The 23,535-nt window shown below is 48.7% G+C and overlaps 4 protein-coding genes across 4 annotated transcripts; 1 reads left to right on the top strand and 3 right to left on the bottom strand.

Moving 5' to 3' along the window:
- Positions 1-26: 26 nt before the first annotated feature.
- On the bottom strand, positions 27-1,481 carry PV10_07550 (uncharacterized protein; the record flags this gene model as incomplete). The annotated part of the gene is made up of 2 exons (XM_016372463.1): positions 1,009-1,481; positions 27-906 (listed from the first exon to the last, which is right to left on the bottom strand). Exons 1-2 carry the CDS (start codon positions 1,413-1,415, stop codon positions 27-29), a joined length of 1,287 nt encoding a protein of 428 aa, XP_016221795.1. The 5' UTR covers positions 1,416-1,481.
- A 4,446-nt stretch (positions 1,482-5,927) lies between these two features.
- PV10_07549 (acetoacetate-CoA ligase) lies at positions 5,928-8,718 on the bottom strand. The gene is made up of 12 exons (XM_016372462.1): positions 8,545-8,718; positions 8,362-8,465; positions 8,074-8,308; positions 7,929-8,026; positions 7,697-7,878; positions 7,511-7,649; positions 7,377-7,457; positions 7,195-7,319; positions 7,078-7,142; positions 6,667-7,023; positions 6,534-6,603; positions 5,928-6,479 (listed from the first exon to the last, which is right to left on the bottom strand). The coding sequence occupies exons 1-12, from the start codon at positions 8,639-8,641 to the stop codon at positions 5,999-6,001; spliced, it is 2,034 nt and encodes a 677-aa protein (XP_016221794.1). The 5' UTR covers positions 8,642-8,718; the 3' UTR covers positions 5,928-5,998.
- Positions 8,719-9,039: 321 nt separating this feature from the next.
- Positions 9,040-11,157, bottom strand: PV10_07548 (uncharacterized protein). Its single transcript, XM_016372461.1, has 4 exons — positions 10,891-11,157; positions 10,549-10,844; positions 9,425-10,495; positions 9,040-9,366 (listed from the first exon to the last, which is right to left on the bottom strand). The coding sequence occupies exons 1-4, from the start codon at positions 11,072-11,074 to the stop codon at positions 9,271-9,273; spliced, it is 1,647 nt and encodes a 548-aa protein (XP_016221793.1). The 5' UTR covers positions 11,075-11,157; the 3' UTR covers positions 9,040-9,270.
- Positions 11,158-12,320: 1,163 nt separating this feature from the next.
- On the top strand, positions 12,321-14,559 carry PV10_07547 (uncharacterized protein; the record flags this gene model as incomplete). Its single annotated transcript, XM_016372460.1, has 7 exons — positions 12,321-12,764; positions 12,817-12,835; positions 12,883-13,077; positions 13,133-13,428; positions 13,489-13,695; positions 13,761-14,272; positions 14,334-14,559. The coding sequence occupies exons 1-7, from the start codon at positions 12,420-12,422 to the stop codon at positions 14,557-14,559; spliced, it is 1,800 nt and encodes a 599-aa protein (XP_016221792.1). The 5' UTR covers positions 12,321-12,419.
- Positions 14,560-23,535: the final 8,976 nt, after the last annotated feature.

The following is a 23,535-nucleotide window of genomic DNA, read 5'->3' as shown; positions in this document are numbered from 1 at the left end:
AAGTACTTCAAACCCCCCCTCAAAATTCACTTCTTCATCGAAGAAGAAGCACCCCCTTGCAATTTCTGCTGCTGCTGCTGTTGTTGCAATTGCGCCATCTTCGCCCTCGCCGCACGACTCCCACCCAACTTCGGACCTTTTGATTCCGTCGCACCAGCACCCGTCGCACCCGTGGCGTTACCAGAATGTTTCGCTTGATTAGACGATTTATGTCGACTTTGCCGCTCAGCCATCGCATCCATGAATTCCTGTCGGAACCGCTCTGCTAATGCTTCATCTGCATCTGCATCTGCGTCGGCATCATTCTGGCCATGGTCGTTTTGATTCGTTGCTGCTTGCTCGATATTCGCATCCGAACGAGCACCCCGAGACTTTCCAGACGCATTATGATCAAGATTAGTCACACCGGGAGATCCTTCGTATATCCCGACTCCCATACGATTCTCATGGAGAAGACTCTCAACCAGTGCATCACGTGCCAAGGATTCACTATCGCGTCGTTTCCGCGGTGCTCGCGGTTGTTTCATCGGTTTGCCGTCCCGACCAATCCGGGGTTTACGTGGTCGGGGGGGCTTGGGGTCGGTGGAGAGTGGTGGAAGACCTAGACGGGCTCGTTCGAGCGCTTCTTTTGTGCGCACAAGGTTGGTTTCGTACGTCGACGTGCCGAGATCGACTTCGGAGAGTTGGGTGACCGAGGGGCGGATCTGCATGGAGGGGATTGATGATGGGGGTCTGGTACTGGAGCCGGAGGCGGAGGGATTTGTGTTTGAGTTGGTGGGGAGGGTGGATTCATTGGGTTGGATTTGGGGTTGTGATGATGGTAATAAAGATAAAGATGAAGATGAAGATGGATCGTTCCCATGTCCAATTCGTCGTTTAGCCAATTCCGAATCTATATAAGCAACCCTTATCTTCGTCAGTAAATTAAATTCAATTCGAATAGTTTCTTCCACTTGGGAAAAAACCACCAAGGCCGACTAAGTCAGTCCACGCCGGGGGAATACGAACATATGTTCATCAACATCCACAACTTGTCCAGTACTGCTGATGAAGCGATCGGTGATCTCGACAGGTCGGTTCTTAGCCTCGTCGGAACTGGAAATCTTGACGAGTGATGAATTTCTCTCGTCGCGTTCAGATGCTCTGCTGTTGCTGAATGATACTCCGGTCACGGGTCGCCGGAATTGTTTTCGTGCTCGGATGACACCACCACCACCAGCAGCAGCGTTTAATGACTCATCGTCATGATCCTCGTCCTGGGTGTCGTTCTGGGGAAGTTCGCCTTCGGTAATAAGACGGTCTGGTTCTGAGATAGTTATGGGCTGATGATCAACTTCGATTTCTGCGGTCGAATCATCATGGACTTTGTTGTGTTTTCTGCGCTTCGAGGCGCGGAAAATTGGAATCTCCTCCATTCAGAAATATGAGTTGAGATATATCCAATTCAGACTGTTGCCCATGGGTATTAATCCAGACCGAGGCATACGCTCATAAAGGGAAGTTTGACGTGAGATAGACGCGATATTAGTTTTATCAAGTTCTTGACCGGGAAACCCGCCTACGGTTTAGGCCCCTCGGCCGTCCTACCGTTTCGGGCATAGTCGCGGTCTGAGCACGCCGCCGCTTTTAACCTCGAAAAAACCCGCGCGCCCCTCCCCTTTCGTAGAAATACCTTATACCTAGGCGTTGTTGTGAGCGTAGAAGAGTACTTATAATACTACTGTTTAAGCTGATAATCCCGGCGGCAGTCACTATATAGTAGAGACACACCCCGAAAAAAATTAAAATTGGCTGTATATTCTCTAGAATAGAAGGAAGTGATTAAACTCGACCCGGGGCGGTACATAGAGCCACGACTTCTATTTCAGGGCACGCTTTTCTATCTGTACTTCTTCCGCTGCAGCACCAGTCGGTGCAATAACGTCCAAGGGTGCGTCGATATTCGCGTTGAACTCCTCTCTAGTATCGCGGAGGAAAATAGTCCCTAAAAGACGGAGTGAGTAAACAAAGTACGCACAGATGTAAGGAAAAAGGGACGCACCGATGAGAGCCAGTGCAGAGAAGGCGGCAGCACTCGCCCATACATATGCGAAGGCGACTTGATATCCCTGTTGGAGACCTTCAGCAGCTGCGGCAAAGATCTCCAAAGTCATTCCTGGAATTTCCAATGCTAGCTCAAGATCATGCGCAGCTAATGCCCCAAGTACTTGCCCAACAGAATCTTCTGCAATTCCTAGAGGTACCACGGCTTCCGCCACTTTCGTAGCCAGGTTGGTGCTTAGCCCTGCGTTGAAAATTGCGTTGAAGACCGTGAGGCCTGAAGATGCCCCAAGGCCTCTGATGGCGAGCATCAACCCAGATGTAATTGCGATCAGCTCAGGTGGAGTTGAAATTTGCGCCGCCGTGACCAATGTTGTCAGGAGAAAACCGAGGCCGGCGCCCAGGAAGACCATGTACCCCCAGAAATTCGCCTCAGGGGTGCTCACCTTAACAATCGCTGTCAGGATGAAGAATAGGATGAAGCATGCAAACCCGATGACACTTGGTGCTCGTACTCTTCTGGTCCATGAAATGACAAGGCCTGCAACGGGGGCAAACACAATGAAGGAGAAGTAAGAGATGCTGTAGCACAAAGCTACTCTGAACGAGTCCAGGTTTGGATTCAAAACGCTGATTTGGAACGGAATGAAGTAATTGGCGGCAAAAGCTCCCATACCCTCAATGAAGATGCACACCAAGCTGATTGGAAAGTTGCGATTGCGGAAAAGGTCATGATGAAACAGTCCGTCTTTCTTGAATTTCCATTCGTAAATCCCAGTGAGCCCGAGGAAAAGGCATCCGACCAAGAAAGGACCCAGAACATGGCCATTATCCCACGGATATGGGTTGTTTGCCCATGACAAGCCAAGAGAGAAGAGGACAATTCCAGTAACCAGTAAGCCATACCCGACCCAATCTAGCTGTGCCAACTTGTGTCGGGTGCTGCCAAATTGTGTTTCTCGTGGTGGGGGATGATAGAGCAAAGCACAAGAGATTGCGGATGCGGCGTAGATACCGGCGGAGATATAGGAGAATGTTCTGAATCCGGAGTGATTGTTGCGAACTAACAAACCTCCGATGATCAGACCGAAAAGGGCACCCAAGGAGACCGAGACGTTGACGCTTGCTTGCGCCCACGCTCGATACTTTCTTGGAATAACCTCTGAAACTACAGCATGAAGCAACGGCTGGGCTCCAAAGGAGATGCCCCCAACCGTATATCCTGCGATAGCCATTGGCATCGAGGTCGCCCGGCCCACAATGATGCAGCCCACGAAGCCAAACCCGGTGAGGACGACAAGAAACCATTTTCGGCCCCAGAAATCAGCCGCCTGCGAGACTGGCGGAGACAGTGCGGCTGTCAAAAGTCCGAGTACTGCAGTAGGCCATGCTGTGAGGGAAGCTCCGCCAACGACAGCAGCGACATCGCGTGCGAAGACGCCGCCGGCGACCAAAAGTGTAAGTTGTGCGAAATATATGCTGTTCACGGCCTGGTCCCTATCGGTCAGCTGATATGTATGTGCCAGTTGAGAAAGTTTTGAAAGAACATACCAGGATCAGAATCGTTGTTTTCAAATGATTCCAGTATGTTGGACCATTTGTCGTTGAAGAAGCCTCAACATGAGACGTGGTTGGACTGCCCATGATGAATCCAGGAGAACTACTGGAAGTAATAAAAGGTGGAAGCTGCTTCGTTTCGCCTACTTAGCACACTTCTAGGTAGACTATCACCAGTAGACAGTTGTTTCCCCTGGGAATGATGCATCCATTTATGCTCCTGATCATTCTGATAGCTGAAAATGTCAGAGACCACAGCCCAGATCTTCTTCCTCATCTTAGCCTAGGGTATCGTAAAATCATACCGAAGTCCCGATGCCGACGTAGACCTCCCAGCCTCGACCTCGACCTCGACCTCGGACTGAATGCTTACCCCAGTCCGAGGGGGGTCCCCACAATTATCCCATCTGCGGAGTGCCTCTCCGCCCCAGCCTACAGTCATCGCGTCGGTCCGAAGCAAACAGAAACGAGAAACGAAAGCCTCGTTAACTAAGCTCGTGTGTCTTGGGAGATAAGATTCTGAAGTTCGTCACGTATATAATTCCCGGATTGCCAAGTAAGTTATTTCAGTCCCGTTTCAATACTACAACCCCGATACATGCTCGGTGCTAGGGAGGGCAAAGACGACCAACATGAATGCTTCTGTGCCATTTCCCGTCCCAATTGACAAGAACAGCCCGTTCAGTCTATTGAATCTACCATTTGGCATATTCAGTACTCGATCAGATCTTGGACTAGGGGTGAGTTTTGCCCTACAACTCCACGATCTTGCTCCTGTATTGCTAACGATAGGAGAATAGCATCGCCGAAGAGCTGGTGTTGCAATAGGCTCATTCGTGATCGAGCTTTACCTCCTCGCAAGGAGTGGTGTGATAGTGCTCGGTAGCCAACATGAAGGATCATTAGAAGAGATGTTCCTCCAAGTAAGAACCAAAATAAATGATTCTATGCTTTGCAGAAACGTTGATGATCAGTAGCCGGTATTGAATGACTTTGCAAACCTGCCGGCCACGGAAAGAACTTTGATCAGGACTTCAATCATTGAAAACCTATCTACGGCAACATCTCCAATCTTTACAGATGCAAAACTCAACGCAGGGGTCTTTACACCGATGGCAGAAGTCGAGATGCACATGCCGATGCGGGTGACTGATTACACCGACTCATTCTCATCCCTGATCCATGCCCAGAATGTGAGAAGTTGCAACCGTTGTAAACTCTGGTAGCTGTCGTTAACATTGTCTTTAAGTGCCTTCATCCTCTTGGTCTGGAAATACCTTCAGCGCTCACAGAGTACCCGATGGGCTACAACGGCCGAGTTTCCACACTTTGTGTGTCCGGAACACAAGTCATCCGCCCACAAGGCTACTTTGTAAACGAGGGCAATAGTCGGCCAACCTTTCAGGAAACGAAGCAGCTGGACTTCGAGGTCGAGCTAGGAGCATTCATTTCCAAACCGATCCCGACTGGCACTCGGATCAACGCAAAAGAAGCGGCTGATCACATTTTTGGCTACGTTCTCTTGAATGACTGGTCTGCCCGGGATATTCAAAAGTACGAAATGCCCCCTCTCGGTCCATTTCACTCTAAAGGATTCATAACCACGATATCTCCATGGATAGTCACTCTAGACGCACTGCGATACAGTATGCACCAGCCACCCCCTTCCAATTCCAGGGACATCCATCCCATGCTTGTCGCGGATGACAGTAACCACGGTGTCTATGATATACAATTCAGTGCCAAGATTAGCCGTAAGACCTACCTATGTTGCTGTTGCATGGTGAACCACTTGTCTGTTAACGCCCTTTGGTTTAGGTGGAACCAATTGTTTGGTAGAGCTTGTTCGCTCCAGTTTCACCGACTCATACTGGAGTATTCCACAGATGATAGCCTACCAATCTTCATCACTTATCGGCTTGCATACTGGAGACCTTGTTGCCAGCGGCACCATTTCTTCAAAGGTAGGAAGGATCTTACTGACAACCATCTCATACCACATCATCACGACACTGACATATATCAAATCAGCTGCCAGCTACCACGGACAAGTCTTCTGCCGGTACTATAGCTGGCAACGGCTGCTTGCTGGAGGTGTTTGCGCAAAAGCACGTTCTGCCTGCTATTGACGGCAAGCCCATGTCTTGGCTTCAAGATGGCGATGAGCTCACGATGGAAGGCTGGTTTCCCACGTCTGACGGTGGACAGGCTGGGTTTGGTCCTCTCACCAGTCTGGTCGTACCGGCTAGAGAGATTTAGCTTTGATACACGCCGTCTAAACGGGATCGAGAAATCGATGTCCTTGTCAGTCCAATCAAACTGAACATCTGGTTCTCTGTCTGTCTATCTGCGCACTGCTGCGTGTTTCTATAGAGTCGTAGGTGATGTGTCTGTGGCGTACTTATAGCTTCGATGTTCGCAAAGGACCGTTGTTCACAAAATCCTCAATGGCAAAAAATTTCTCGTACCATTCTAATTGCTTCAACTCCTGCTTCGTCACTTTCAATTTGGCCATTGCTTCTTTACCTCCGTTTAGGATGGCTTTGACCTGAATCTCCAGCTTCTTGCCATTGACATTGTAGGGAACGGTTCCGGTCTCGAAAATGAATGAAGGAACATGTCTTCGACTGAGGTTTCTCTCGATGGCTTGATTGATCATTGATATGATTTTCGGGTTCGGATTGATAGTACCTGATGTGGCTTCTGGCGTACATTTGATGAAGAGAACCACACGTTCCGCAGGGTCAGAATAACCTGAAACCAAGCGCTGTTGTCCCACTACCACAGCATCACTGATGAATTGTTCGAACATTGGGGTCGAGATGATATTGTAGATCTCGGAGGTTCCAAAACGTACACCAGAAGGGTTTAGCACACCGTCACTAAGTAGAGGATGTCAGTAACTCTTTGAGTGTCTCCCTCTGATGAGAGTTTACCTCCTGCCCAGCACGTAAACACCTTTAGTGACCGGGTTGACCTGGATAAAATCTCCATGTGTCCACACATCTATTCACAATGTCAGTCAGTTCACATCATTAGGAGTGCGGGTATCAGCTTGAGACTACTTACTTGGGAAGTTCGCAAAGTAAGAGTTATAGTACCTGGAGCGCCCGGGGTCGTCCCAAAATTTAACTGGCATATTGGGGAACGGCTTGCGACATACGAGCTCTCCGCTTTCACCGTCGGCGACAGGTCTGCCTTCAGGCGAGAAGACCACGACATCCATTCCCAGAGCCTTGACCGCAAGCTCGCCAGCATAGGAAGGCACTGAGCGGGATCCGTGCAAGAAAGCACCACAGAGTTCAGTTCCGCCAGACATTGACAGCTGGCAAACAGGACCAAAGGCTGCGGCAAGCCAAGTGGCAAGCGGAGGCGTAAGGACCGCTCCGGTTGATAGTAGCGAATGGAGATGTTTGGTGTATTTTTCTGGGGAGGATCTGATTAGGACCGCTGGCCACGCAAAGAATGGGATCTACTTACTCGGTGAGACATTCAGCTTTTGTAGTTCTGAAAAGTAGCGTGGTCCGGCTCCGAATGATGTGATACTGAATGAGAAGACTCAATTACCAAATTTGCAGCGTTTGGACTGGCACTTACTTGATTTTGAACAAGAATTCGAGAAATTTTTCGGGAGTTGGGTAGAAAGGACTCCCGTCGTACAGCACCAGACTTGACCCAGCGAATAAGGCGCCAATTGAGATATTCCATAAAGTCCAGCCAATCTGCAGTTTTATCAGCCAAGGTCATTGCAGTTGGATTTAACCCGCAGAGGTTATCACATTTGTGTAATGGTAGTGCACATCGCCTGAGCCGAGACAGTTGTGCAATATAAACTCCTTTAATCCGTTCAGGACTAGCCCCTATGACGGGAATTAGCTCAAGTAATTGCATAATTGCACGGTGAAAGACGGACGCCATGCGAATGTACGATGCCCTTTGGACTCCCAGTCGTCCCTGAGCTAAACATGACCACAAGTGGAGTATTGAAAGGAACTTGCTCGAACACCAATTCAATGTCGGTCGCCCGCTTTAGAAATTGATTGAAGCTTGTTCTGTAATAGTCAGCATACTCTGCGGACAATGTTGGTGACAGCTTTACCGCTGAGAAGTCATTCCGTCGCTCGGGCCTATGATGATGGCCTCACATGGGACATCCCGCTGGAGCTTTGAAATTGAGACATCAATCTTATTAACAATATTATGCCTCTTGCCATTGTACACGTAGGAGGACTCGGCAAATAAGAATTGCGGCTTCAGCACTCCTAAACGATCATCGAGAGCCTTAATACCAGTTAACTTGATGAGTTGATACAATCGGATCATTCGAGTACCTTGTCTCCCATGTCTGTTGCAAACGATGCAAATACTGCCCCCACGGAGGCAGTGGCGAGAAGCAAAGCAAGAGAGCGAGTGCAGTTGCTCCCGATGACTGCAACTGGTGTCAGTAGCAACATCAGTGACCACAGGGTATCATACGAGCCACGACGCCTCCTCTTTGCAAGCCGGACGACCTTAATGCATTCGAATATTTTCGCACAAGCTCCCTCAGGTCCCGCCAAGTATACTCTTCAGGCGAACCCAGGTTTCCTTCATTAAGATCGATTGTCGCAATGCCCTCGATCTGGCGAAAAATCATGTTTTCCGCAAAGTTGAGTCTCGTTTCTTCGAAGAACAAGGGGAAACAATCGATGGACTCATCTTCATGGACGGCCTGTGCTGCGCATCAGTTGAGATCCAAGAAATAGCAGATTGGGTGTGACATACCTTGGTCGGCTGAATAGAAGCTTTTACATTAGTGAATTCCCATACTGATAGCCAAAAATCATTCAGCCGTTGAACTGAGAAGTCGTGGACGTCTGTGAAATTTTCTGTCCAGAAAAAAGGCTCAGTATCGCCATGATATGGACAAATTCGGTCCTGAAATGAGTTTGTGGGGGCTTGACTTACTCAAGTTCAAGTTGTACTTGAAATTTAGCTTCTCCCTAAAAGTGTCCAGAGAGGTTCTGAGTCCAATCGGAGGGTTGTATACTGGTTTGAGCGCCATAAATATCTTGAAATGTGACGGTGTCCTCTCTATACGTTATGGGGTCTTCGAATCCGCAAGGCATAAAAACGATATCTTGATTGCAGAGCAGAACAAAACGTTCTCAGAGCTCTTCGAGGTGAATTCTCTCAATGAACGACAAAGAAACATTCATGAGGTCTCTTCCAGGCAAGTCGGAATGACTAGTGCCTCAGCGCGGTCTGGTATTCGCATCGAACCCCCTGCTGTGACCATGCCTCGTACTTATGATGTCTTGGCATCTATGTATACGGAGTCTCTGTACATGTTCAATCAAAGCAGTGCGTCGTTCGGACCGAGAAGAAAGCCTTTCCCTTGAAGCGGGGGTGTCATGTCGGACCGAGACATTAGAAACGCGGGGCCGAGGGGCCCTTGGGCCGGGGTGGGGCGGTTCTTGAGGCTCACAATCCAATAGTCGGGGAAGAAAGTCCGAAATCAGAGGAGAATCTCAGTCTCGAAGTCATCCAAACAAGCTCGACAGTGATCGCTAGCCTATAGCTTAATAATGGCAATGTCCGATCGATTTCACAACCATACTGCACCGAGTTCATGTTGTGGTCAAGGATTCTCTCATTGCAAGAGAATTGAGTACATGAACTGAATGCGCCGAGCTAGAATGCCCTAAAATCAGTTTCATTCGTCGTCACCATGTCGAATGAAGAGAAGATATTCCACGTAGCGGCGTCAAGATTCAGAAAATCATTATTCTTCGGAGGGAAAAGTTAGTATGTCTTGCATTTCAGTATGAAGGAGAGGAGGGCATACATCACTGATTGTTGGTAAATCGTTGCTCATTTCATCAAAGTTGATAGTGGAATCTTCCACTGTCCGGGTTTGTGGACTCGTATCTGCCCGGGCCTGAGGATGCGTCTGAGGATACTCGTGATATGATTGGATTGCTGGCCGTTGAGACCTAGCCTTCATATCCTTGATAAATTTGGAAGTTAAAGTCGCAGTTTCTCTGGGCAGGGAGATTGAGATATGGGCGGACGTTAAGTAATCGATGTGGCCAAAGTGGCCCGCGCAGACATCGAGCAATCCGAGGTCAGCAGCTGTCGTTGACAAATGTGGAAACTTGAGCATGTAAATGAACAAGTTGATGTGAGCGTATATAGGATAGTAGAAGGCAAGCCATGAGGGCGTTGCGACCGTGGTGGTCACTAGACGAACAGCAAGGATAATCTTGCGGGCAGCCTCTGCTACCACACTTGATGATATTCGGATCTGGTTCTCCATGGCAGCTTCGGAACCGGTCGCGTTCAATCGAGAGGACATCCAGGGATAGAAAAAATGGGTGTGTACTACCATCAGGCTCCCGTAAATGGAGAAATGTAGATACAACAAATGAATGAGATGAGGGGTGGGATGGTTAGGCCGTGCAAGAGTCCCAATCTTGAGGTCATCTGGAATCTCATCCAGTAGCTTCATAAGCTTTTGGTGAAAGTGATTGACTGTGCTGATGAGCTCGGGGGTGGATAATTGCAATGATCTTGCGGAGAGAAGATTTCGCGATATCTGGGAACATATTTGGGCATGTTGAGTTGCAAAGAAAAGGCTTTGTGGCACAATATCGCTTTGACTCAAGATACCAGCTGGCGGATAGGCGCTGACGTTGTCATCGTCAATAGCAGATGGTCTGCCACTGCACATAGATAGATGCTTCTCCAGAGTGTAAATCGTCCACCAGAGCCCATTTCTCTTTGCAGCTTCATCTTCCGATATGCCCCAAGACTTCTCTGGTTGACGATGTAAACCTTTGTTCTGAGCTGCGTGCACGGCGTTAGAGCACAGAAAGTGCTTCAAAGCAGGGTTTCCTAAGCCTTCAGCGTAACAAGCCTGCCGTCAAGTATCAAAATGGAACCTTAGTTCAGTCGAGCATTGGAACCTACCATCAAGGTCAACGCTTGGATTGCAAGCAAACTCGAAGGTGGTAACAGAATTTGTGTTAGGACAGATAAAGCGTAATTGAAAAGGCGTCCGGCTTTGACTTGAGCTTCTGAGAAGGAGACGCCAGGATCTTTCGCTAAGATACTACGATACCCACAGGCAAAGACGGTATTCCTCAGGGCGAACCACGCTAGGTGCCCCTTCTGTGCGGGACCGCGAAAATAGTCTCTCAGTAGAGCCTCAAAGTCATCGCGACGAACGATGGCAAGCTTCGCTTCCCAGGCTTCTTCGAAGAATGCTAAGAAAGTCGTCAAAAATAGTAACATGGATATGATCAAACTTACCGTTAGTGTATGTCCATGCAGTAGTTTCTTCTATTTGCGCCCATTTCGAGCCTATCGAAGTAAGATCATGACTTGACCAACGCCTGGCAAGGTCAAGGGTAAATCGAGCAGCGATACCACCAAAATTTTGATCTCCCGTCATGTCTTGAATAGATTTTAACCCATTCTGAGAACAGATGGACATCCAGGACCAAGGCTCATGATACTCCCAGCTAGTACCACGTAGACTATTGCCAGTGTGATCATTATTTTGTTGGCCGTCTGAATCCTCCGTTGCCAATTCAGCGAACGAGCTTTCGTCCTGGCCATCTTGTTGGCCCCCTAATTGCAGAGCGTACCCAGGTCCTGTAAGCGAAGAGTCACATGTACGAGGACCAGACTGTGCTTCTGAATGCGAGGCTTTCGGCAATGTGTGCGCTTCTATGATAACCGCAGAAGGTATTGATTGAGAAGCATTTGACTGTTCGCGGACCAAATGATCTGAGCTTGGGTCAAGACTATTGCTGCCTCCCAAGCCACGGTCGACCGGTTGCGACACGACCTGGTTGTCGCTGATCTGATCTCTACCCCCTCCAGAGGTGAACGTGCTTTTCGACTTTTTGGCGCGCCTTTGTACTAAGGGATAAAAGCAAACTTTGCTGAGTCTGTCACAGTCTCGACATGGCTGCCCACCACTGCCTTGTTCTTGTCAGCGGGGCGGACGTTATTCTGGACGATTCATCCTTCCTTACACCTAACCTTTCTTGTACGACAATTGCGACAAGCCGCCGTGAGGCGGTCAGCTTTTTGGTGAGTGGTCGTGTTGGGCATCCTTGCCTTGTTCACATGAGAAACCACCCGCAACTCCAGTTGCTCCCACTGAATCAAATGATGGCGATGACGTGTTATCCTTGAAGTGTACAGTGGTAATCTCGTGCACCAGTGACATCCCAGGTAACCAACTCTGCAGTGGACAATATCTTTGGCGAATTCTATGATTCGATTGTGTGGTAGGTGACACTCACTGTAGGACTCTGGTAGCTTCGCCGGGTACTTAAGTCCTTGTAGTTGGTTCAACTCCCACGACGAGATCAATCGGCGTAATGAGACAGGTTAGCGTTTCTTGGAAAGCTCGCTTGAGGGGCCAGAAAGTGAGGCAAACCCCAGGATCCCCTCATGCCTCTAAGTGCCCTGGCCCTCGGGCAAGCACAGACCCACTACACCCATCTGGCAAAGCAATTCGAATCCCAGGGCATTGTGTCATGCTTTGCGGGTGACTCCCAGACCAAACTCAATGGCCAAGTACCAGGCTTGCCGGGAAGTAAGTCCCCTCTTCAAATCAATCGATCCTTGTCAAGCAGGTTCTGGTCTCATGAACAACACCTCTGCTACATAACGCTTATTTTTCCCCAGCGAACATGGTGCAAGTCTATTCTAACTGACCTCCTCATCGCCACGACAGTATGTTCCTTGTAACTTGCTGCTTGCTTATTCCGTTCAGGAACTGATAGATTTCGCACAAACTGGGTGGTGACTACGACCAGATCAACATGGAAGAACGATACGAAATCTTCAGTTCTCCAGGTTGTAGCCAGCTGTCCTTTCAAAATTCGGAACATGCTACGTGGGGCTTGATTGAGAACAATGCCAGACTTCCTCTTGAGGATCTAATAGGCGACTTTGTGCCTCAGAGCGCCTCAAACGTGACCGAACAGAATGTCAGTCAGTCAGCTGAATTTGACCCCGAGATCTACGCACTATTCGCCTCTCCCCCAAAGGACGACCAGGCTGTACAATATGCAGTGGGAACAGCCGGCGATGTCGAAAACCCGGTTGTAAGCCCTGCGCTCCAGGCAAGCCCAAGTTCGGCAGGGTACTCGGACGACTCGTACAATGTAGGTTCCTTCCGGCTCGCCATAGTCTCAACAGAAGCTAACCCCCAGAGAGATCATTCCTGAGAACTACGGTAAACTCTTGTCGATCAGATCAAAGCCTAACTGCTAAGACTAATAGGGCGGGAATCATGGCTATCAGTATGCTCACCATCCGGGATCGCCTGGATACAAAATCAAGTCGCATCGGACGATTTTGCGAACATCGCTTCAGATCTGACAGCCTCTTGGTCGAAGCAATTAAGGCTAAGTCGCAATGAAGCAGCTCAGAGAGGCGCCGAACCACAGGCTGATCTTGCTTGGAAATACACTCACGGTGCGGACTTTTGTTCACTTTCAACCTCACTACGCAATGTACTTACACTTACCAGCATACTTCGAACGCTCCGTTGATTCATTGTTCGATGTCATTCATCGGCCGGAGTTTGAACATCATCTGCGCTCACACCTGTCCAACCGTCTCTGTGACGATGATCCTGCATGGCTCGCGCTTCGGAATACGGTGTATGCATCTGGCTGCCGACTTTATCGCTCTCAGAACCATTCCGATAGTTTTGTCAGCATACAGCAGGAGGCATGGCGCTTTTTTTCCAACGCTCTTTCGGTCCATAGTGATCTTCTGCTTCGAAGTCCATCGATACGGGCGGTGCGAGCTCTGCTGGCCATGGTGAGACTGGTAGCTCGTCTAGCGCATGAATCTCCTTGATCTGCTAATTGGGTGTGGCAGGCATTGTTTGCGGAAGGACTGGGTAGCCCTGCCCTAGGATCCGGCTTGGTTGCGAATGCATCATTAGTTGCCCAATCTCTGGGACTCCATCGAGGGCTGCCTGCACTTGGACAGCCTTCGACCACCGAGTTGTTGCAGCGAAGATGGCTCTTCTGGGCAGTATATTGCTGCGAGAAGAACATTTCCCAGCGTACAGGCCGACCATCCGTAAGAGACGTGTTTCTACAGAAAATTCTGGCGATTGGTTCGAGCTAACTAACGATTGCCATAAGGTCATTGACGACAACGACATCGGCCGTGAGGTTCCCACTGAGGTTCTACCAGATAGCATGATCGACCCTTTGATATTCACATCCATCATCCAGACTTGTCAAATCTCAAGTCGATTGTGTCGGAAATTGATGTCCACAAGGCACCTTCAAGATCAGCCATCAAAGTTGATGGATATTGTGAACGGTCTCGACAACGAGCTGCGAACTTGGAAAGCCACCCTTCCGTCGCAAATCATGCCTCAGGACGAGCTCAAACATTTTCAAACGAATCCAATCTCAACAAATCTGGCCTTGATACTATTACATTGTTCATACTACGACCTCATCATGGCTACACACACGATTTTTGTCTACCCGTGGAGTATCAGACAGCCCTCCCTCGAATCAAACCCGGACCTTGCTGCCAGACTTCGCGCGCAAATAACGAGAAGCTCTGAGGCGGTAGCAACGGCTGCTCGCAATATCATTATCATGGCCCGTAATTTCGACATCAATGGTGCCTGTACTCACGCGTTCGTCCTCAAATCTACCTCTTTCACCTGGTTCTCTTCACTAAGATTGATGTTATCTTAGGTTCATGCTGCATTTTCCCATGCACGCCTTCATCAACCTTTTTATTTACGTTATTAGGTTTCCAACGTTGAAATCAGTCCGTGGGGATCTCGCTCTTCTGGACGTATCAACTGGCTATTTTGGTCAAATGGAATTTGTGACTGGGTCCGAGCTTAGTTTCACGTTTGCACGTGAAATTGCAGGACTTGCTCGTCGTGCAGTCAGCCAAGCTCACCAGCAAAGATAGAAGCATATCGACCCATTCGTGGAAGCATCATCAGGTCAGTAAAACGGATCAAGCGAAACGCAAGAAGCAGTCCAATCGTACGTCTCGATATTGGTCACTCTTACCCTAAGTAAGGTACTAAAGCTAGGCGTTTACGTATGTATCAGACAACTCGAAAGCTCGCATCCACGATAACATGAAGCCACGCATACTTGACGACACTATCGATTACATTGGTGGCTTTTAGTGACAGTATCTCAAGAAGTACTATGCCTTGAATGGCACAACTTGGAGCGGTTGCACTGACTAATATGGTATGCGTCATGACCATTTCAGAACTATTGCTAGGAATGATTTGCGAGTTCATCGGCTTTCTCTCATTCGATGAAAGTAGGAACTGTCTATGCTATGCTGTAACTAGCTCTGGCTCAAATTCACCGCTCGTCCGCATCCTGGCCATTGACTTTATTCAAGCCGACCTTGAACATGGGCCCAGAGAGGACATCCTCGATACGGCATTTCTTTGCCGTTTCCAACGAAAGGGCAACATCCCTCGCCCCTCTAGGTCGCATGGAAACCTCGAAAGCTGTCACTGCATCCTTCAAGGACGATGCCCCCGACACAACAGCAACAATAGCACCCGTCAGCTCTGCTGCGTCTTGTATCGCATTATTTAAGCCCTGACCGCGATCTAAAGCGTTAAGAGTATCAGTACAGCAACCAAGACATTAAACAAAAAGTTAAATTCTCTTACTTGGAAGCATAGGGTGAGCTGCATCGCCTGCAATCGTAACTGTGCCGTTACGATTGTCCCACGAGATTGGGGACCACTGTTGGCCGGGATCCACGGGGAGAACTGTATCGTCCGGCAATGCGTTGGCAGCAGTTGCGAAAGGTTCACATAATTGCGAGAATCGTTGTCTTAAGAAGTCGAGGCGAGCTTTTGGCTCCTTCAGGTCTTGGGCAAACGGAGCTCCAAACCATGCATGGTGTATTTGAAACTTCCAATTTTCTGGATTCGCCTGATCTGCAGCATCGACAACTATGGAGGTTAGCAAGCTAGCGAAACGGCAGATACCCCGAACATACTTGTTAACAAAAATATACCGTGGACATCAGGGTGGTATGCGCATGTGCCAACCTGGTGGAGCCTCCTGAATGAAAGAGCTTGTTCGGCAGTATAGCCCGAGAATGCATGATTTATAAGGGTCATTCCAGTCTCTTGCGGCTGCGAGGCCGCTTTACCGACTAAGAATTCACGGACTTTGGACCTTGATCCATCGCAACCAATGATGAGGTTGCCTGATTCTGTTGAGCCGTCCTCAAAGTATGCCGTGGCTGTAGTCCCGTCCGATTCAACGTTAACGAGCCTTTTGCCGAACTACTCGCTTTAGTATCAGAGTGTGGAGTTGTTATATGTGGCATTTCTAAACTTACAGAGATGTTCAGGCGCCCATCCGATGTCAAAAAGTTGCGCATTTTCTTTCTCGAGACACGCACCAACCCAGGCATTGAGACTCTTCCCAAGATCTCGCCCGTGGCGCCGTTGACGTGGGGGATACCATCTCCTCCTTTGTACCATGGATCAGCCAGGGTGTCGTCGAAGCGAGCTTGAAACTCTGGCGGTAGAGTGCTCATCAAGAACTCCTTCCCCCAATGCAACAACATGCCTGCGTGAAATTTCAGCGTGGAGAGCGTCAGCAGGCGTGGATACGCACCCCAATCTCGCGTCTTATTGTAATAGTCTTCCTTGGAATCGCGCTCAAAGATTGTGTAAGAAATCCCATCCTGAGCAGTGTTAGTCAACACCGACTTCAGAATATGTGTCGTTAGCCACACTTACCCGTTCCAAACCCCGTGCTAAAGCCAGAGCGCAAGTACCTATCATTAATGTAAGGAAATTTGGAGCTGGACAATTGGAAATGGCCGTACATGCCTCCCCCGATTATCAGGACGCGAAAACCTGGTACTGATCCCATCTTGATTCTCTAATCAATTGGTATTGCAAATGCTATTGGAGAAGTTGGAGGAGTTTAACAACTCTGTGAGATGACTGTGATAGTTCTGGCATAAACCTCGCACGGAAGTCATGAGATCGAGAGCCATCCAGCCCAACCCCTGTCTGGGATACCAAGCGTCGTATTAATTGACGAGAGCATCCACTCACAACGGACCGAAAGCCGGTGTAAAAACATCCAAAATGCAACCATATCGCATGATACCGAGCCGATCTCTATACCGCCGCGATTGGAAAAGTCGTAAGTAGAAACCCGCTTCGGCCGTCAAGTTTACAGCAATCGGAGTTTCACTGCCCCCCACAATTCTTGAAGCTCCGGAAGCTCAGATTCTCGGATACCGACGAAGATATACAAACGTTGACCGACCAAAGAAGTTGAGTGATCAATCATCCAGATTCGTTTTCCCCAAAGCCATGGCCACTCACTTCTCTCGTTTAGTCCGTTTCGAGGACTTCAATGGTACGATTCACTATGGTGAAGCCGGAGACGACTGGCAAGTCGAACTGAAGGGCCTTGTCGTACCAACATATAAAACTTCAGACATCGAGAACAATAAATTTGTTTTGACTGGGCAGAAAGTTAAGATTGCAAATGTGAACTTGTTCAGAATAAGCACAATTGGCCGCGACTGATTTTAACAGGTACTATGCCCACTGGCAGCATCGCCGAACATCATCTGTGTTGGCCTGAACTACAAAGTCCATGCCGAAGAAGCTGGGGTGAGACGATGATATGTATTCAGACAATGAAATACGCTGATGAAGGATTGCAGCTGCCCATACCGGAATATCCCGTGGTGTTCACAAAGTACCCAGGTATGAGACTGTACTTTAGGACGTCGCCTGAAAATCTAACCCTCAACAGACGCCCTTGCAGGGCCATTTCAAGACATCCATGTTGATGCGATTGCAAAAGAGCTTGATTACGAAGGAGAACTCACGCTCGTGATTGGAAAAGATGCTAAAAATCTTAAGCCGGAGGACAGCGTGTTTGACTACGTCTTGGGATACACTGTTGGAAACGATGTCTCTGCGAGATACTGGCAGTGGCCTAAAATGTCCGGCTCACAGCACGGATATGCAAAATCATTTGACAATTTTGGACCGATAGGTCCAGTGATTGCCTCTCGCACGGCAATCCCCAACCCAGAAAGTCTAGCTCTCAAGACGTGGGTCAACGGGGAGCTCAGACAGAACTGCAAAACGGATGATCTTATCTTTGGGATTGACGCCATCATCCGGCACTTAAGTCAGGGAATGACACTCAGGAAGGGAACTGTCATAATGACTGGCACTCCAAAGTAAGTACATGTAGTCAGCACCAATGTGGAAATAGGCTGACCTTCTTCAGCGGTGTTGCTGCATTCATCCAACCTCGGAACTGGCTCAAGGACGGCGACATCGTGGAGATTGAAATTGAGGGAATAGGGAAGATAAACAACAAAATGGTTGTAGCACCTGAATAAGAGTACTAAGGATGATTCAAATGGCCGCTTGAGCTACGAGCACCCACAATCCATAAGGCATATAGATAGATGATGAAGAGACTCGTGGTCCAAATCATTATTTTACCAATTTCTCAAGCTAGCGTACTCAGATTCGAACAGCGATGAAAGCGCTCGGCTTGAATGATTCGGCAAATTAATCTCCATCGCTGCTTTACAGCTGATACTTTAAGCTCGGTCTTGCATTGTTGAGCAATGCGATACATTCATTTGTTCTGGAAGGTATCTCAGGGAGCGAGTACATAGTCTGGCATAGTATTACGAGGACCGATTTCCCTTCTTAATTTGATTTCTCTCATTTCACTTTCGGAAAGTCCTTCCTCCCCGGTTGGCTTCATCTTGCTCAAAATCCTATCCGCCCAAGATGGGGGGTCAATATCCGTACCAATGGGATTGGACTGAAATAGCGGTCCTCGCACAAATGCGTCCGCCTCCTCCGGTGTGTCGAAGTTCTCGATCTGTAATTCGACCTTGTTCCTCTCTGGGTCACGGTAATACATGCTGCTGGTCATGCCGTGATTGACTGCCCAGTAAGGCTCAATGCCGAGATCCTTCAAATGCTGGTAAATCCTGGCCATATCCGTCAAGGTGGCGAACGTAAAGGAGATATGTTCAAGTCCGGCGTGGTCGCCCTCTTTTGGCTTGGTATCAGGTGTCTTGAGGATCCCCACGCGATGGTGCTCGTAGTCATAGCGAAGGAAAACAAATGCTTCTTCTTCGAGCACAATTTCTCCGTTAAGTAGTTCCTGGTAAAACCACACCATCTTCTTGTAGTTTTCCGGTGTCGTTCGAAGTACAATGTGCGCGAGAGCAATGGGACTTGGCCGACGTGACATCTGTACATTGACATTTCCAGATGTCTTCGCATCATTGATATTCGAGGCCATGATGAAATTGCCTGGAGATTAAAGAGCCAACTGTATGTGTCCTTCGCAAAGATCAGAGGTAGTTCGACGGTTGAGCGAGACGGTGGTCACAATGAAATTGCTTGAGACATAAGCACTACTTTGAGAGTAGTCAACACCTGCCTTTTGCACCCGTGTGTCTCGTTCCGATCGGTCAATGACTGCTTACGGATCCTTTCGGGGTGACGGCTCATCATCTCGTACCGATCAGTCAATGAATGCATATGGAGCCTTTCGTGGTGACAGCTCATCATCTCGGTCCGAAATGGTCAATGTCCCCCAGATTTACATCCCCGCTTCATCAGCCAACGACGGAAAACATATAATCTCGACAGCCTGGCAGCGCTGAAGACGCCTGAGGCTCAACACGTGAGCTGTTGAAATTATAGTCGTCCTCGTTAGTCAAATCATGGCCTTCATTATACGTGATGTTCGCGTATTCGACGGAGAAAAAGTCCTAGAAGATGGCAGAGTCTTCGTACAAGATGGGATAATAAGAGAAGTCGGCCCTGATGTTGATGTCTCTGGTGTTTCTGTCATTTCCATGCCAGGACACACTTTGCTGCCTGGTCTCATTGATTCTCACTGTCATCCCTATCGACAGTCCAATCTGCCGGAGCAGGCTTTCCGCTTTGGTATCACAACGATCATGGACATGCATAATCTTCACGATAATGCAGTGATTCAGAAGCAATGGGCGAGGGAAAGAAGCGACTATCCTGACGTTAAAAGTTGCCATTTCGCAGCGACCATAAACGACGGTTGGCCGGCCTGGGTCGAGAAAAAGCTGAACAACAATGAGGTTGGTGCAAACTGCAGGCGATCATGGCCTTCCTACCATGATACAGATTCTAACAACTAGAAGCATTCGACTTACGATGATTGGCCAAATGTTTCACGGGAAGAAGATGCAGATTCTTTCATTGAAAGATCATTGAAAGATGGAGCAGACTATATCAAACTCATGCATGAGGGTGGCAGAGCCCTTGGCATTGGGAGTGGCTCGGGACTCGTTCAGACTCGACAGTCCGTACAAGCAGCCGTGGTCAAAAGTGCGCACAGTAAGGGGTTCAAGGTTGTGGCACATGCATTGTCTCTCAAAGACACGATAGAAGTCCTGAAAGCCGGCGTGGATGGACTGGCACACACATTCTATGATGAGCCTATAAGTCAGGAGTGCATCGACTTATATGTATCCACGGGAGCCTGGCTGAACCCTACCCTTGTTGCAGCAGGAGCGCTAACTTGCGAGTCGAAACCGGTATCGGAAGAATTTTCGCAGGATCCGAGAGTCAGCAGTCGAATTGGAGCAGACGATCTGGAGCGAATGCATCAATGTCTGCATATGAAATCTAGTGGAGCAAAATGGGAGTATGCGATTGATAGCGTTCGACAGCTCATGGCAGCTGGGGTAGATATCGTGTGGTAAGTTCTCGTTTTCCACGGCTCACCTCTGACTGAACTGACCCATATCCTTCAAGTGGTTCGGATGCAGCAGCAGGAGCACCTGGGCTGGTCTTCGGCGCCAATCTCCATCTTGAAATGAAACTCTTGACCAGCAAGGCTGGTATGTCGACGATCGAAGTTCTTAAAGGGGTGACGAGTCTCGTAGCAGATAAATTTGGATTTCCAGATCGTGGCAGACTAGCGCCAGGTCTGAAAGCGGATTTGCTTTTAGTCGAGGGAGACCCAATCGTCGACATAGGGGATTTGTTGAATATCAGAGGGATCTGGCGAGACGGTGTCAAATTCAAGGGCCACCCAGGCTTCCCACAGGTTTACTAGGACCAGTCTTGCTATAGATGTGCGCATCATGGGACGGAAAGATACTTGACTACTAAGTAGCTTTGAAGTTATCAGATCAACAACCTAGATGCAGCCAGGCACAAACCCGTAGAAAGATTCAAGGTTCCAAATTATAGTGATTGCAAACGATTTCCACGATTGGTTCTAGGGGCGATCCAAATGGCCTATGACCAGCTTGAACGGAGAGGTGATCTAGCCAGCCATGGAGCATGATTTACGCTTGTAGGAGTCCCCGTGGTATGGACTCGAGCAAATCCAGTTGGCTAGATGTAGTCATCGATCACAAAAAAGCCGAGGGACACAGGGACACGGTGGTAGACGTTTGGAGCAGAGTTACGGGGTGGTCTACTTAGCCCAAGTGTTTCTCGGTGCGATGTTTTCGGTCCGAGAGTCAAGTGGCTATGACAAGGATTCGTCTTCGAACTCCACACTGGGGAATAAGTCTGGGGGTACCTGGCAAGCTTCGGTTTGCCGGCTTTTGAAGACCTCGGGGCGAACCTGGGGAGAGAGTATACGTATGGTGTATCAGATGTCAGCAAGCCGGGCAGTTACAAGCCTCAGACCGTAACATGAACCTGAGGTTGAGCAGCGAACAATGCCGAACCATGGCAGATATCGACAGATGATTCCCCGAATCTCACAACTCTTCCCTATCTGCTTCTGATCCGGTTCTGAAGCCGACAATGAACTCCCTACCATCTCAACGAGACAGTGAAAGTTCTTTGTCCGTTATGGCTCTCTCGATGACCAACCCTGTCGCTATAGGCTTGATCCTAATGGTGATCTGGACGCTCCAAAAAGTAAATGACCTTTGCATTTCTGATTTGGATCATGCGGCTGCTAACCAAACCAAGTTGTCTTATGCCCTCATCTTCTCACCATTGAGAAAGATACCAGGGCCATTTCTTGCAAGAGTTTCACCCTTATACTTAAGAATCATCGACATGTCTGGCAATCGGACAAGGACAATTCATAACCTCCACCGCCAGTACGGGTCCACTGTCCTGATCGGGCCGCAAGAAATCTCGGTTTCTGAGATCGGAAATGTCAAAGACATATACGGACAGCACACGAACTTTATTAAAGCACCAGTCTATGAGTCGCTGTCCATGCCGCCAATCGGTGTGTTCAGCATGCGTGACAAGACCCAGCACAGTAAAAGGCGACGACTTCTTAGTCACGCCTTTTCACAATCCAACTTGTTGGATTCCGAGCAGCTCATCCAAACGCAAATATCGAGGTTGATCGAAATTATTCGAAGAAGTGGCGGAGAGCCATTGGACATGTTGAAGCTATTCAGACTGGCAGCATTTGATATTGTTGGTAAGGTCCACGTGTTTCTCAATTGTGCGCATGTACTCACCTTGGTGTAGGCGAACTGTTCCTTGGACAGCCGTTTGGTGGTCTTGCAACGGGAGAGCCACCGCAATTCTTGACGGATATGGACATGTATTTCATTCTCAGTGATGTCAAATGGAACAACCCTTGGATCGCCAAGTTTCTCTCCTACCTTCCCTCAAGCCGCGTGCAGTACTTCTTAGGGGCAATAGAACGCCTTGCACAGGTACTTTGATCTCCATTCTCCAGTGAGACGGATGTAAGCTGAATGCAGACTGACTGTGACAGTATGGCAGCGATGCATTCCAATTGTACATCAACCAGTATGGCCGATCCTCAGGCCGCAGGGATCTCCTGACCAAAATATTGTCGGCCAAAGCAGAGACTGGTGAAGCACAATTGAGTGACCGAGAAACGTCGGTTGAAATTGGCAACTTGATTTTTGCCGGGACAGGTAAGAAGCAATCCCCTATCCGCAAAGAGTTTGCGGAGGCTAATATCTTTAGATACCACGAGCACAACACTCACATACCTCTTCTGGGAACTTTCGCGGCATCCGCAATGGCAAGATCAGCTCCGTGAAGAAATCAAAGCGAATACGGATGCCACGCCAACCTTCCTGCAAGTGATGGATCTGCCAATCCTAGACGCCGTCATTACAGAAGCACTGCGTTTACACCCTGCGGCTCCGGCGAGCCTGCCAAGGGAGCTTCCTCATGAGGGGCGGGAATTGAATGGATACTTCATCCCTAAGAATGTGAGTGGCTATTGACTCCAATGGTCGAGACATGGGCAAGAAATTCTGACCTTAGGTAGACCGTGGTATCTATGCAGTGCTACACCACACACCGAGATCCAGTAGTGTATCCAGACCCCGAGCGTTTCCACCCTCAGAGATGGATGGACTCTAAGAGTGTTTCACAAGAGATGAAAGAGATGTTCATGCCATTCTCCAAAGGTACAAGAGCATGTCTGGGAAAGAATTTGGCCATGATTGAACTTAAAATCATCACTGCTATCATCGTAAAGTCTTTCGAGTTCTCACCTGCGCCTGGTACGACAGAGGGAACTATGGCGATGACCGATCATTTTCTGCTAATACCAGCAGCGGGGAAGTGTGATTTGATATTTAAGGAGATATCAGCAGTCGAGGCTTGATTTGACAGTGATGATTACATAGTTGCGTGGTATAGGAGGGAAGATGGTTTTTGAGGAGTATGGGCGGGAGTCACGGGACCCAGCCTTAAGGGAAGAAACCCCCCAAAAGCGGCGGTACTTGTCGCCGAATTCGGCGAGAAATTTCCCTGTAACCTGCGTCGAACTGCAAATACATTAGAATGCACCGTCAAAGCGACCAATACAGTCAGAAGTCGTCTCTCTATGCAAGAGCTAAGGAAAAGGACCATGTATATATCAAAAATCAAGT

Source organism: Exophiala mesophila (assembly GCF_000836275.1).
Source record: "Exophiala mesophila strain CBS 40295 unplaced genomic scaffold supercont1.5, whole genome shotgun sequence".
Taxonomy (NCBI): Eukaryota; Fungi; Ascomycota; class Eurotiomycetes; order Chaetothyriales; family Herpotrichiellaceae; genus Exophiala; species Exophiala mesophila.
This window is presented reverse-complemented; position numbering and strand designations above follow the sequence as displayed.